We start from the raw sequence: 14,113 nt of genomic DNA on the forward strand, positions 1-14,113 counted from the left end.
CCCCCTTGTCTTTATGCTGCTGATCCACGCACATGGTAGTCAAGCGGGAAAACTTTATTTTTTTCCTTATCTTTATTTTTATAATAATAACAATAATAATAATAATAATAATAATAATAATAATAAACATGACATTTTTAATGAGGCCATCCTCACTGAGCAGTAAGTAGATAATGTTTGTTTGTTTGTTTGTTTGTTTTTTAAAATGGCCGTCACGATTCACGAATATTTCAAACACATCGACAGATTATTCAAGTAGGTCATTGGTACGGAAGCGCATTGCTGCCACACTAGAAAAAAAATGGGGCTCAGTATCACATTCTATAGTTTAACTGTCACGTTATTTTGTGAAACTATCACGTTTTACGTGAAAATCGTCACTAAATAACGTGATAGTTTCATGTTCAAACGTGATACTGAGCCCTGGCGTTTTTGTTTTTTTTTTGTTTTTTTTCTAGTTTGGCACCAATGCACTTCCGTATAAAACAAAACAGAAAAGAACATCTTCCGTCCTCGTGATATCACCGGGTTGAGGTTTTAACGGCTGGTCTTCACTGCCATCTTGTGGTAGCCACCTGTAGTTGTCATCACTTTTTCGCCACCAGATTTTTTTTTTTAACTCGGTCCGTCTGATTGATCGGTGCGCCACAGCTGGTTAAATACGTACTGAAATACATAAATATGTGATTTTAAAAAATAGTGTATTGAATGACTTCGTGTCGTTTCTTCTGATTTTTGGACATATTGAGAAGTTGTTCTCCTTCACCCCAATTCATGAGAAACTATCATAGAAAAGCCTTCCTTTTATGTTTCGGGTTGATGTGGGACTTTTTTTTTCTTCGCGCATCTCATTTATATTTAATTCAAATTTAAAAAAAAGAAAAATTTAAAAGAAGGAAGGGGGAGCTAGCTTGCACTAGCTCCTCTTACCTGTTGGCTGCTCATCCTGTTGCTCCCAGTTGAATGAAATTCGAAATGCGCGGAAATTCGACGAACGCGACGCAACGCAAGTTTTGGTTTGAGTCGTTTTGGTTTTTTGGTTTTGTGTTTCAGTTTGTTTTGTGTTTTGGTTTTGAGTTTTAGTTTACACATTCACACAAACACACACATACGTGTTGTACCTCTGGTCCGGACTGAGACTTGATCCTCTGATCTCCGAGTTGGGAGTCAGTGTTGTTAACCGCTAGGCCATCTTCAGCGCTGACAGGGGAAGAAAAAAAGAAAAACCGAAAGATTAGTGTCGTTTCTTCTGATTTTCAGACCCATTGAGACTTTTCATTCTGTCACTCTATACGATGCTAAACTATCACTTAATCATAGTCATCCCAGAGACCCTAAACACAAGTCCAGTGTAAAACTGACTTTACATATTTGGCAATTCACTTCCAATCTGGTTAAGCTGGTGAATCGTTTAGGTCAGGATGTGAAGGACTTTTTGTTTGTTCATTTGTTTTAAATAAAAATGGGAACACAAAATGTAAAAAAAAAAAAAAAGGTCAAGTTGCATGAATGAAAAGACACTTTAATATCTTTTATTAGGGGTTTTCTTCTGTACAAGCAGCTCTGTACAACATCACTGACAACCATCCAACTATTTACACCATGAGGGCCAACCGGCCCAGAGATCAGTCATGGTTCACACCCACGCACACACTCACGCACGCACTCATCACAATTAATGGGAGGAAATTACTTTTCACTCGCAAAATAAAATAACAACAATAATAATAATAGTAAACATGTGGAGTGAAAACCACCTACAAATGAGCTGGTAAATGGCTGAATGGTAGGTTGCGCAGATAGCACACCGCTCAGGTCTATGGGCACCTTGATGAGGTCATCAGGGGAGGAGTCGCGAATCAGTGGTGTTTGATAAGATCAGATCCAGATTACTAATTTAAAAAAAAAAAATTAAAAAGTCAGTCTGAAATATGCACATTTTCAGATTAACCAGTGTGTGTGTGTGTGTTTTTTCTATAGGTGAAGTCATCACCATTCAGTCAAGGAAAAAAAAAAAAACACTTCTTCAAAAAGGCTTTCAGTGATAATTATGTTAAACTTGTTAGTTGTTTTTCTTTTCAAAAACATTTTTAGTCGATGCCTGTACTTCCTATGACGGAGCTTTCTGTCTGTTCTTTACAGTTGCCACTTAGCACGAGCATGAGTTTCCATGAAAACTACAACAAAACAAAGCAAAACCCCTTTAAGGCTGTTTTCCATCAGTTGGTTCACACCCTGCCAAGGAGTCCCAAAGTCCTGCTGCTGTTGCTGGGTCCCAAAAACACAAGTCTTGGTCAGAACAGAAAAGGATATCAAACATGAGACGCACTCAAACAGCGGGCCGAGGCCACAGTACGCGGTGGGAGGAGTTCATCTACATCACGTTTGTCTCATCTGTGTGTGTAAACAGCATGAAGAAAGAAGGAAAAAGAAAGATGGAATAATAAATAGTCAAAAAGGAAAAAGAAAACAAAAAAAGAAAACTGCTATAAATATATTTCTACCACTGAATACTGCAGCTCCACTGTTCTGCCACTAGAGGGGGCTGAGCAGCGAGTGTAAACACAATAAAAACACAATGGACCGGGTGTGTTAGTGTGCACGTGTACGACATCGCAGACAATGCCAACAATTGTTAGTAAAACCTTAAAAAAAAGAAAAAGAAGAAAAGATCTCAATAAACAAGTGATGCTTGATGACATCACAGATTTGAAACATGTAACAGTCATTTTTTTTCAAGGTGTTTGTGTGAAATGTTCCTTTAGGTCAACCTCCTTAGCCTGGAGCGGGGAAACAAAACAAAACAAGAGAAACAACGAACAAACGGGAAGTTTAAGGCTTCTAAAAACATTCTGGAATCCCGCCTCCAGCCGCCGCTGTTGCGTGTAAGTGACGCCATGAAGGGCTGCAGTTCCTCCATCCTGCCAACAGGGCGGCCCGGCGGGCTCTGTTTTTTTTTCTGCTTCTTGTCGTCGTTGTTGTCGTTGTCGTTTAGGACTTCTGCTCCGAGGCGGCGGCGGGCGTGGCGGCGCTCTCTGGCTTGACAATCTGGTAGGTGATCAAGTATTCTGGGTACGCCTGCAGACACACAGCAGCAGAGCAGCAGCCAGAGGTCACCTCAGGTCAGCCGGCAGGGGAAAACGCGCAGAAAAATACCAAATCCTCACTGGCCTCGTTTTCTACCAATAACCAAACGCTTGTGTGTGTGTGTGTGTGTGTGTGTGTGTGTGTGTGTGTGTGTGCGTTTTTTAGTTTACATCTTAGTGAGCTAGTAAAAATATTACAGTTCTGGGAAAAGCCCTGAGTGTTGTCACAAAGGGCCACCAACACCACTCACACTCACTGACTGCTGCAACCTCAGCATGGGTGTGTTGGCTCCGACCTCTGACACCGCCTTTTGTGTGTGTGTGTGTGTGTGTGTGTGTGTGTGTGTGTGTGTGTGTGTGTGTGTCTCTCTCTCTTTACCTGCTCGCCCCTGTAGATGACGTACTCGGCGTACGCCAACCCATTGACGCTGGGCCGTCCAATCACAGAGTGGTGACCCGGCGGGGCGTGGGCCATCTTCATGGCGCTGAACTGGAGGAAGGACTTTCCCAGCGTCACCCTGCAGAACAGCATCTGCCTGGAAACACACACACACACACACACACACACACACACACACACACACACACACACACACACACACACACACACACAGGTTTATGAGATTGTACATGTGTGTATGTGTTCAATGTTGTTCAAGATAAACCAAATCAGCCAAACTAAACTCAAGGTAACGTTGCAGCGTAAGAGGGCGTGGTCACCTGTGGCACACGTAGCAGGAGCGGTCTTTGTGGGCGGGGCATCCGGTGCCGCCGCCAATGCCGTACACGTACTGGTTGCTCTTGGATGAGTTCTCGGCAAAGTAGATGCCGGCGCCAAACATGCCGCCGATGTAGGCGTGGCGCTCGTCAAAGCCCTTGTGGATGATGGCGTTGATGAAGGGGGAGCCTGGCGGGGAGGGAGGAGGAAGGCGGGAGAATGAAGCAAAGGAGGAGGGGAGAAAGAGAGGAGAGGAAGGGAAGGAGGGAAAAATTAGACACAAAATCTCAGGCAGCAAACAGACAGCAGCGTTTTAGGGGCGTGGCCAGTAGGCATGCCCGGGGGGGCGTGGCCAGGCGACTCACCGTGGAAGAGCATGCGCTCGTTGTGATGGTTGTGATTCTCGTCGGCGATCTCCTTCTGCCGGTGGGCGTAGCGCTCCCGCAGCTTCTTGTTCACCACCTTCTGGATCTACAGCGCAGCAGCAGCAACAGTCACAGTGTGTGTGCTCGAGTGTGTGTGTGTGTGTGTGTGTGTATGTGCGTGCACGTGCACGAGAGGCACCTTGATGATGTTGTAGCGGCTGAAGACTCCGCCTGCGTTGCCTCCGTCGCGGTGCTCCCTGATGGTGCTCTGCAGCTGCGTGGGGAGAAAGAGAGGTTCACACACACACACACACACACGTATGCCGAAAGGTCATCATTTGTGTATTAATAACTAGAGTATAGCAGACTAAAGGTCAGCCAATCAGCAGCAGCATTAGGTTGTGTGTGTGTGTGTGTGTGTGTGTGTGTGTGTGTGTGTGTGTGTGTGTGTGTGTACCTCCTCCTCCACCGACTGGAACTCCTTGTCGTCGGGCGCCAGGTCGATCAGTACAGTGCCCTGACTGGAGCAGTGGAACGTCAGGTACGGGTTCCCACCTGTCCACAGGCACAAGTCAGCACAACGTCCCCCCATGTGTGTGTGTGTGTGTGTGTGTGTGTGTGTGTGTGTCCAACAGCCACCTTGCTGGCCTCCCAGCAGCCTCTCGATGCCCTTGACGAGTTTGTGCCGGTGGCCGTAGGCGTTGATGCCGATCTCCTTCAGCTCCTCGTGGCCCATGTCGGCCAGCACGTCCAGCGAAATCTGCCCGGCAACAGCAACAACAACAACAACCAGGAGAGAGCCAGTAGTCAGCCAATATTCAAAATCTAACACCTTTCTCGCCTAAATGAAATCATTTTCAAAAATCACTCTTCATTGATTAATATCACAATCATTTTTTTTGTTTTTTTCACTCAAACTGCCACCTCACTGACAGACCAACACACCTGCTCTCTGTGGAAGATCTCCCTCAGGTGCTCCAGCCCGACGCTCTTCAGGAACTGGTTGATGGTCATGTCCAGCAGAGCTAGCGAGGAGACACAGGCGGACAGTGAGCAGAGCCCCTCCCCTTTCACACTTGGCCACGCCCATCACCCACCACCCCAGCCCAACCGATACACACATCCACCTTCCCCTTCCTTCCGGTCCGAGCACGAGGCGCCGTCGGCCGCGCCCGCCGCTCCTCCGCCCGCCGTGATGTCGGCGAGAGGCGTGGTCAGGTTGTCGATGCTGCTGGCCGCTGACAGGCAGGAGGGCGACGGCGAGGGCGAGATGACCACGCCCCCTGCTGCGCCCCCGCTCACCACACCGGCGCTCACCTGACGCACGGAGAAGAAAGTCAGTTAGCCGAGAGGATTTTGTTAGCTATGAAAATATTTTTTTCAATAATGTTAATATAATATCAAACCATGTAACATAACATAATATAATATCATATAACAGAATTTTCTGCTTTAGCAATACTGCAACCAGCCACTGGGGGGCTGAGGGAAGCTCACCACGGTGGCCTGAGGTTTGAGGCAGCTGGGCAGGGCGTCGGGCGGCATGGCGTCGATCAGCAGAGCTCTGATGTCATCAGCCTGCGACGACAGAAGGCAGCGACTCATCATTAACGTTTTTCTTTGTTTTTTTTTGTTGTTGGCGTGTTTGTTCGAACCCCCTGCCGGGGACAGTACCGTGGCCAGGTCCAGCGGCGTCTGGCCCTCCTGGTTCTTCATGGTGGGGTCGGCGCCGTGGGCGAGCAGCAGGGCGCACAGCTGGGTCCGACCCTTCTGGGCCGCCTCGTGCAGCGGTGTGAAGGCCCACTTGTCGGTGGCGTTGACGCACGTGTTGTACTTGATCAGCAGGGCGGCGATGTCCACGTGCTGGTGGGTGGGGGGCGGGGGGAGAGTGGAGCTTGTTTCAGAGCAGCAGGGGAGACATGACTGTTTACGTGTGTGTGTGTGTGTGTGTGTGTGTGTGTGTGTGTCTCCGAAAACACTCGACTCATTCAATATTCATGAAAACCTGTGTTCTACAGGTCTTTGGGGTGACAGAACAGCTGTCGCGATGGAAACATGCTGCTGCTGCTGCTGCTGCTGCTGCAGCACCACAGATTCCTCAAGAAGAAAAATAAAAACCAGGGAATTTTTTTAAAAAGTGGGGGGCAAAAAAAAGAAAAAGTTTCTTGAAGCCAAAGAAGCAAATATCATGTAGGAAACTTACAAGTGAGATCAAAGGCTGTGTGTGTGTGTGTGTGTGTGTGTGTGTGTGTGTGTGTGTGTGTGTTACCCCGTATGAAGCAGCATTGTGTAGCGGTATTAAGCCTCCTTTGTCCTGAGCGTTGACGTCGGCTCCGTGTTCCAAGAGATACTCAGCCACCTCCAGGTTGTTGTAGCCGGCTGGAGGAGGAGGTGGAGGTGCAGGTGGAGGAAGAGGGAGAAGGAGGATGAGGAGGTGAGGGGGGAGAAGGAGGATGAGGAGGAGGAACAAAACAACATCATCATCAGGTTGTCAGCAGCAGAAGCTGCAACTTGATCACATTCAACCAGTTTGCTGAAAGTTTGCATTGTGCAGATTCTGGAAGCCTGGAAACAGCTGCTGCTGCTGCTGCTCTGCTGCTGCTGCTCTGCAACTCACCGGCCAGGTGCAGCGGGGTGGAGTTGCGTCCCTGCGTGTCGCGGCAGTTGATGTTGTCGGGGCTGCACAGCTTCTGCACCCGCGCCAGGCAGCCCTTCTTGGCGGCGTCCAGTAGAGCGGCGTCGCCGCGCAGCAGGTCCTGGATGTCCGTGTCGCCGTCCTTCACCAGGTCCAGGGGCGTGTTGCCATCCCGGTTCTTCTTGGTGGGGTCGGCGCCGTGCTGGGAGGGTGGGGGCGGAGTTAGAGTCAGTCAAATTACTATTTATTGGATGGACCCTGATGATTCTGCAAAAAAAAACCTGCAATTTAAATTGCGTTACGGCATTTTGTTTGCTATTTGCAGCAAAGATGAGGCGTTAGTTGTAACTTCAGGAACATAAAAAAAATTAAATAAAGCTGCAAGCAGCGTTCAAGAGACTGTCTAATCCAGCGATAAACTTTTTGACTGGTGGGGCCACAACGGGTTGTTTTGGTGAGCCACCTCGTAGGAGGAAAAAATATATCATGGGATGTGTAGAAAACACGTGATTTAATGTCAATTGAAAATGTAGAAAAGCATAGTTTCAACAAAATGGATGAAATGCAGCTATTTTATGACTTACTGACTATTAATATCATTAATTAAGCGCCATGGAATAGGGGGTGCACTGACCTTGAGCAGCAGCTTGCAGATCTCGTACTTGCCCTTGGCGGCGGCCTCGTGCAGCGGCGTGAACTTCCACAGGTCGGCCACGTTGACGGAGGCGCCGTGTCGCACCAGCAGCTCGGCCACCTCGTAGTGGCCGTAGGAGCAGGCATTGTGCAGCGGGACCAGGCCGCTGGGGGGGGGGGGGAGACGTTACTGGGAGAGCCGTCGCTGGACAACCCTACCTATTCCTCCTCCTTCTGCTCCTCCTCCTTCTGCTCCTCTTCCCCCCTCCCTCCTCCTCCGTCCCCCTCCTCCTCCTCCTCACCCCTCCTCCTCACCCTTTGTCCTTGGCGTGCACGTCGGCTCCGTGGTGCAGCAGGAACTCCACCACCGCCACCCGGTTGTAGCCGGCGGCGAAGTGCAGCGGCGTGGAGTGACGTCCCTCCAGGTCGCGGCAGTTGACGTTCTGGGCCGTGCACAGCGACTGGACGCACGGAGACAAGGAGGGAGAGGCAGGACGCCGCCATTATTCCCGGGAAATTAAAAAACAAACAAAAAAACAGGCTTTCAAATCTGTCCTGAAAGCTGGAAAGAAACTTTCAAAAGCAACATAGTTTTTGACTTTCGATTGAATTTATTATCTTGTCTTGTTTCAATCTTTTGAAAACAAAAACAATGGCCGGAGAGGGGGGAGGGGGGGTCAAAGGGCCTGTTAATGTGAAACATTGTGTCAGAAGTCCGAGTCCTGTTCGTCAAGAGAGTCAAACAGGAAGTGACTATTTTTTATTTATTTATTTTACCACAAATTCCAGGAATCTCACTTCATTTAAGAAAGAAAGAAAAAAGAGAAGGAAAGAAAGAACTGAGGTCAAACTACCTTGACGGTGTCCAGGTCTCCGGCTTTGGCAGCTTCCAGCAGCCGGTAGTCCACATCAGAGTTCCTCACCGGAACATTCTCTGCTTTGATGGCAGAAGAACAAGAAGAAGATGATGATTAATCAGGTGACCTCCACGGAGGGGGGGCGGGGGGGGAGGAGGAGGAGGAGATGGACTCTCTTCACTTTTCACTTTTGCCCCAAACATGAGCTCCAGTGCCACCATGTCTCACACACACACACACACACACACACACACACACACACACACACACACACACACCGTACCTTGGAGGATCTGCTGCACGGCCTCGTTGCCCACCTGGGCGGCGGTGAAGCCCTGCAGCGACACCAGCGAGGCGTCGGCGCCGCCGCCCAGCAGCAGCCTGCAGGTGAGCAGGTGGCCGGCCAGAGCTGCCCGGTGGAGGGCCGTCTGACCCAGAGTGTCCAGGGCGTTCACCTGCAGAGAGAGAGAGACAGAGGGAGAGAGGCAGAGAGAGAGAGAGAGAGAGAGAGAGAGAGAGAGAGAGAGCGAGAGAGAGAGGGAGAGACAGAGGGGGAGAGAGAGAGAGAGAGAGAGAGAAAGAGAGAAGGTTGTCAGCAGGTTTCGAGTGACAGCGGTGATGAAGATGAAGACGAAGACGAAGACGCACCTTGGCGCCGTGTTTCTGCAGGACCTCCACCATGTCGTTGTGAGCGCGCTCAGCCGCCACGTGAAGAGGAGTCATGAAGCTGGAGGAGGTGAGGGAAAGAAAAGGAGGAGAAGGAGGAGGAGGAACAGATCCCGGTTTATCGTCTCATCACAAAAACACACACTTGCCTGATAAATGCACAATGTTTTGTTTTGCCAAAGGTGCAGCGTGTCAACAACGACGACGACGACAACGACGACTCACTCTTTGTTCTTCTCGTTGACGTTGGCTCCTTTCCTCAGCAGCAGCTCCGTCACCTGCTTCCTCTTCGGGTGCGGAGACGCCACCGCGCAGTGCTGACACATACACACACACACAGACACACGTTAGCTTAGCATCCGTGCAGACCAATGCAATCCTTGGTAGACGTGTGCACATGTATCATGTGTGTGTGTGTGTGTGTGTGTGTAAGTCTGTGTGTTGTGCTTACCAGCGCCGTCTCGTGTGTGTGCGGGTGTTTGAAGTTGATGATCTCCAGCGCCAGGCTCTTCTTGGCTTTGGCCACGTCGGCTTCCCGAGCCGCCTGCAGCAGCGAGTGACCTTTGAACTCGTCTGCACACACACACGCACACACACGCACACACGCACACACACACGCACACACACAGCGTGTGAGCATCTGAACCTGCTGATGGTTTAAGTGGATGGACTCTGCAACGTCTCCATCTAAACTCTGGTTTAATTCACTTATTGTTTAGTTTCTATTTTTCGTTGCTACATTTTTAGCCGCTTGTTTTTCACTCGGATTTAATTTCCAGGAGAAAAAAAAAAACAACAACAACTGGGGAACCGTCGCGCAAGGCGTAGCAACAAGCTCAGCGCCGTCGACTCGCAAACATCACAGAGACGCAGCAGCCGGCAGGCACATCAGCAGGTTTCCAATCTGTGCAGCGGCGCACGTCAAACACAGTCGATGGAAGTCGGAGCGCTCACAGGTCAGCCGCTCCTTGAGCTCCGGCGTGGGCGCCATGTCCACCGAGCTCTTGCTGTGGCAGTTGAGGAGGGCGGGGTCGGCGCCGTGGCCCAGCAGCAGCGAGCACACCTCCACCCGGTTCTTGGACGCCGCCTCGTGCAGCGCCGTGAACTGCCACAGGTCCATGGCGTTGACGCACGCCCCGTGCTGCAGCGCAGACGACACGGGCAGGTTGAAAGTCAATTTAAAAAAAAAATAAAATGAATGAATGAATGAATTAATTAATTGATTCATGCATGCACGTTAGCGTGCGTACCTTCAGGAGCAGCTCGGTCACCTCGTAGTGTCCGTAGGAGCAGGCGTTGTGCAGAGGCACCAGGCCACTAGAGGGCAGCGCACAGAGATTGAACAGGTGTGTGAAAAAAAGAGCATTGGAGAGGGGAAACAACAAAGACTGCGACTCGTCACGATGAAAGTGTTTTGTGTGCGCTGACCCTTTGTCCTTGGCGTGGACGTCGGCGCCGTGCTGCAGCAGCAGCTGGACGATCCTCACCCGGTTGTATCCTGCGGCCAGGTGGAGCGGCGTGGACTGCGGGCAAGGGGGAGGAGCTTAGCACAGCCAGCGAGGTCAACCATTGGCTGTTTTGCCTCACTCTCTCTGTCTCTCTCTGTCAACACTCAAACACTCAGCTGGGCCAAACTGTAAAACCTGGACAACGTCGCAGGTCAACGTTGATATTTATTGATAAAATCCTCCTCCAGATAGAAGAGTGAACCTTTTCACATGGACCCTAAACAAGTTTTGCTTCATCCTTAATATGGAACAAGCAAAGAATAATACTATCCAATGAATAACTTCATATTTCACATATGCAAAATCCAATTTCAAAATAAAATAACTCATCAAAATAAATGAAAAGTAAATAAAAGTCACATGGCTGTTTTTTATTTGCAGCCTTCTGATTTAAATTTCAACAGTGACCTTTTTCCACGAGCTCATCATGCATTTAAAAATAAAATAACAAAAATAATCCAATTAGGTCATAATAACAATGTCCTCCAATGAACGTCCTGCTCTGATTGACGCGCCTAAAATACCAGCAACCAGGAAATGGAAGATAAAGAATAAAATACATTTTTTTTATAATACACCAAAAAAGAAATTGATAGAAAAAAACCTTCTGGGAAAAAATAAGCATCACGGTGCACCGTGTCACCATGGCGACAGTGACTGCCGGCTGTCAGCTGTTGTCATGGCGACGAGGAGTGACGGCCAAGCCACCACGTTCCCTCCCCCTCTCCCACACACACACACACACACACACACACACACACACACACACACACACACACACACACACACTAGATCTCGAGAAACTCGAGCGATACACACACATATACATATTAAAGTATACAGTATGTGTTTGAGTGTGTGTACACACATATGTATATGTATGTAGACACGCACACAACTCCCTGCTCATGTCTACATTCCACTCCTCTTCAAGCCAAACGTCTCGACATTTTCATGGAGCCTGGACGCCGCAGCCGAGAGGAGTCACGCAAAGCAGCGGCAGCAACAGCAGCAGCAATAGCAACAGCAAAGTCGCCGACAACAGGGACATCCCATAATCAACATTTAGACAAGTATTTTCTCTCTCTCTCTCTGTCTTCACCCGGCAGTTTGTCTTTGAAGTCGGTGCCAGCTGGGACACTAGTGGGTGCGATGACTCTCCTCTGGCAGCCACACACACACACACACACACACACACACACACACACACACACACACACACACACACACACACCACCCCCTCCAAAGCCCTATCCCCCACCCCCCGCAAAAAAAAATGTTTACTCTGAAATACAACTGAACTCACTGATGGACTGAGCAGCTGTGAGGCCAACAAGAGTGTTTTCCATTGTGTGTGTATGTGTGGGAAGAGAGAGAGAGAGAGAGAGAGAGAGAGAGACAGAGGGAGAGAGAGAGAGGAGCAAGAGAAAACTGTATATATTTCAGCAGAGGCAGCTTGATGATTGTCTCTACTCAGCTGTGCTAATAATATCCTGCTGCTCTGATAGGCCCTCAATCTGCTGAGGACACACACACACACACACACCACACACCACACACCACACACACACACACACACACACACACACACACACACACACACACACACACACACACACAGAGTACCTAAAGTCGCACATTAAGAGCGACAAGCTTCTATGGTGAAAATGCTTTTTGGCCCCATCTGATTTTTTTTTGCTGCAGTACCTGGAGTGGCCACTGGGAAAAACCGGCACGCCACCGTATTGCCAGTCCACTATCCAGTTGTTATAATGTTAATAATTAATAATAATAATAATAATAATAATAATAATAATAATAATAATAATAATAATAATTCCATGGCTGCACACGAGCGCCACCAAATCCCAGTATGTTGTTTGCTTTTTGGCAAGACGGTACGCTGGCGTCTCACCGCTGCCCCCTGGTGGACAAAAGGTTAAACGTGCACTGCCGCTGGCCAACCTCACCTTGCGGCCGTCGCTGGCGTGGCAGTTGACGTTGAGCGGCGTGAGCAGCGCCATCAGCTTCTCCTCGTTCCCGCTCCTGCGGACCAACAAGAGGAAGAGTTGAGAGACGAGGAAGAGCGTGTGCGTGTGTCTGTGTTTCCGCTTGTCTGATAAATGAACTCACGTCTGCCTGACTGGCTTTTATTAAGCTGAAGAATAATGGAGGGAGCTACGCACTCTGGGAAAAAGTGCTCGCTGGGGAAAATGGAAGGTTGTGGATCTTCATGCTATGCTATGCTACGCTATGCAATCTATGCTGTGCTCTGTTAACATCTAGTCGACATTTTTTCTTGTTCGTATTTGGAAAAACAAACAAACAAACAAAAAAAACACCAGGCATACAGTTCCAACAGAGACGGTGACGTTCAGGCTCGTAGCCACATTAGCCTTCACGCGCTAAAAGCTAAACGCGCAAATTTATAAATTCATGAAAGAGATTTTTTTTTTTTCCAAATGATTCTCAAACAAGACTGAGGTGGCGACACAGTGAGTGACTCAGCTGCCTGGCTCCCCCTTCAGCAGACCACTGACCCCCATAACACACTGGGAGCACGGCTACGCTGGGCCAGCTGCTTCCCTCTGTGTGTGTGTGTGTGCGTCAGAGAGAGAATGGGAGCACGTGAAGGCTGCCGAGGCTCTGAGCCCTCCACCACCCACACACCACACAATCCCAGATGAAAGCTACACTAAACCACACGCAAGACATGAGGACACACATGCACGCAAGCACGCACGCACGCACGCAAGCACACACACACACACACACAACCCCAGACTGGCTCGTTAGAGCTCAGTACATGTAGACCAGGGACACGTGTGTGTGTGTTTTGGAGGGATGTTGTGGTTGTAGGCAGAGCATGTGGGCAGTGTGTGTGTGTGAGATGAAGGGAAAGGGAACAAATAATAAACAGCATGACGCACCGCAAGGTGGTGGCGATGGAGGTGGGGGCGGGGGGTGGTTGGGAGTGGGGGGTGCAGCATGGTAAAATAGCAGCAAATGATGTAATTCAAGCAAATCAGCAGTAGAAGAAGAAGAAGAGAGGAAATGAAACAACGGAACAGAAGAAAAGGAGACAAAAAGAAAGTCCAGAGAAGGAAACAAGAGATGAAAGGAGGAGGAGGAAGAGGAGAGGAGGAGGAAGAGGAGGAGGAGAAGGAGGAGCAAAGTGTGGATGTGAAACAGGAAGCAGAAGTGATGAGAGGACAAAAGGACGGAGAGGAAACAGGAAGCGGCGAGATGGGAGGAGGGAAAACAAGGTAGGAGGAGGAAGAGGGTGTGAACATGCACGTTTGTGTGTGTGTGTGTGTGTGTTTGTTCGGGAGGAAGGAGGAGGGGATGGGGGAGCAAAACAAAGAGCGGTACTCACCTCGCCGCCTCCAGCAGCTCATCCTTCTTGTATTCACCTGAATGACGACACAAGAGCATGGAGTCAAACCGCGGTACACACACACGCACGCACTCAATGCACACACACACCCCGCCTCACCCCGCTGGCTCCGGTCGCCGTGGCGATGCGATGATGGCAGCGACCACAACGTGTTCATTGTTTTCAGGTTGTGGGGAGGGGTGGGGGGGTGGAGGATGGGTGGAGGAGGGGGCGGGGGAGGGCGGCAGCAGGAAGCTCTACCCGTCCGT

General features: G+C 49.5%; 2 protein-coding genes across 6 annotated transcripts in view; one reads left to right on the forward strand and one right to left on the reverse strand.

Annotated features, from left to right (window-relative positions):
* Nucleotides 1-14,113, forward strand: part of LOC142890150 (putative cytochrome P450 120) — a 100,342-nt gene that overhangs the window by 25,638 nt on the left and 60,591 nt on the right. The window lies entirely within an intron of this gene.
* The window catches only part of LOC142890147 (poly [ADP-ribose] polymerase tankyrase-2-like), a 22,277-nt gene continuing 9,674 nt past the window's right edge, over nucleotides 1,511-14,113 (reverse strand). For 2 of the 5 annotated variants that reach the window (XM_076028978.1, XM_076028974.1), the window contains 25 exons: nucleotides 13,845-13,881; nucleotides 12,439-12,514; nucleotides 10,389-10,483; nucleotides 10,211-10,277; nucleotides 9,915-10,101; nucleotides 9,412-9,533; nucleotides 9,186-9,277; nucleotides 8,943-9,021; nucleotides 8,578-8,749; nucleotides 8,292-8,374; nucleotides 7,753-7,898; nucleotides 7,439-7,604; nucleotides 6,787-7,006; nucleotides 6,439-6,548; nucleotides 5,844-6,032; nucleotides 5,667-5,747; nucleotides 5,291-5,486; nucleotides 5,115-5,194; nucleotides 4,809-4,929; nucleotides 4,627-4,724; nucleotides 4,369-4,443; nucleotides 4,170-4,275; nucleotides 3,807-3,993; nucleotides 3,466-3,622; nucleotides 1,511-3,078 (listed from right to left, as the gene is read on the reverse strand). In XM_076028978.1, coding sequence (XP_075885093.1) covers nucleotides 2,992-3,078; nucleotides 3,466-3,622; nucleotides 3,807-3,993; nucleotides 4,170-4,275; nucleotides 4,369-4,443; nucleotides 4,627-4,724; nucleotides 4,809-4,929; nucleotides 5,115-5,194; nucleotides 5,291-5,486; nucleotides 5,667-5,747; nucleotides 5,844-6,032; nucleotides 6,439-6,548; nucleotides 6,787-7,006; nucleotides 7,439-7,604; nucleotides 7,753-7,898; nucleotides 8,292-8,374; nucleotides 8,578-8,749; nucleotides 8,943-9,021; nucleotides 9,186-9,277; nucleotides 9,412-9,533; nucleotides 9,915-10,101; nucleotides 10,211-10,277; nucleotides 10,389-10,483; nucleotides 12,439-12,514; nucleotides 13,845-13,881 — 3,029 coding nt within the window. In that variant the 3' untranslated portion in view covers nucleotides 1,511-2,991. The remainder of the gene's footprint in view (nucleotides 3,079-3,465; nucleotides 3,623-3,806; nucleotides 3,994-4,169; nucleotides 4,276-4,368; nucleotides 4,444-4,626; nucleotides 4,725-4,808; nucleotides 4,930-5,114; nucleotides 5,195-5,290; nucleotides 5,487-5,666; nucleotides 5,748-5,843; nucleotides 6,033-6,438; nucleotides 6,549-6,786; nucleotides 7,007-7,438; nucleotides 7,605-7,752; nucleotides 7,899-8,291; nucleotides 8,375-8,577; nucleotides 8,750-8,942; nucleotides 9,022-9,185; nucleotides 9,278-9,411; nucleotides 9,534-9,914; nucleotides 10,102-10,210; nucleotides 10,278-10,388; nucleotides 10,484-12,438; nucleotides 12,515-13,844; nucleotides 13,882-14,113) is intronic. The other 3 variants (XM_076028977.1, XM_076028975.1, XM_076028976.1) reach the window with 3 other exon arrangements.

This window comes from Nelusetta ayraudi, unplaced genomic scaffold, assembly GCF_046127955.1.
Source record: "Nelusetta ayraudi isolate G7.1 ecotype Tasmania unplaced genomic scaffold, CSIRO-AGI_Nayr_v1 ptg000026l, whole genome shotgun sequence".
Lineage (NCBI taxonomy): Eukaryota > Metazoa > Chordata > Actinopteri > Tetraodontiformes > Monacanthidae > Nelusetta > Nelusetta ayraudi.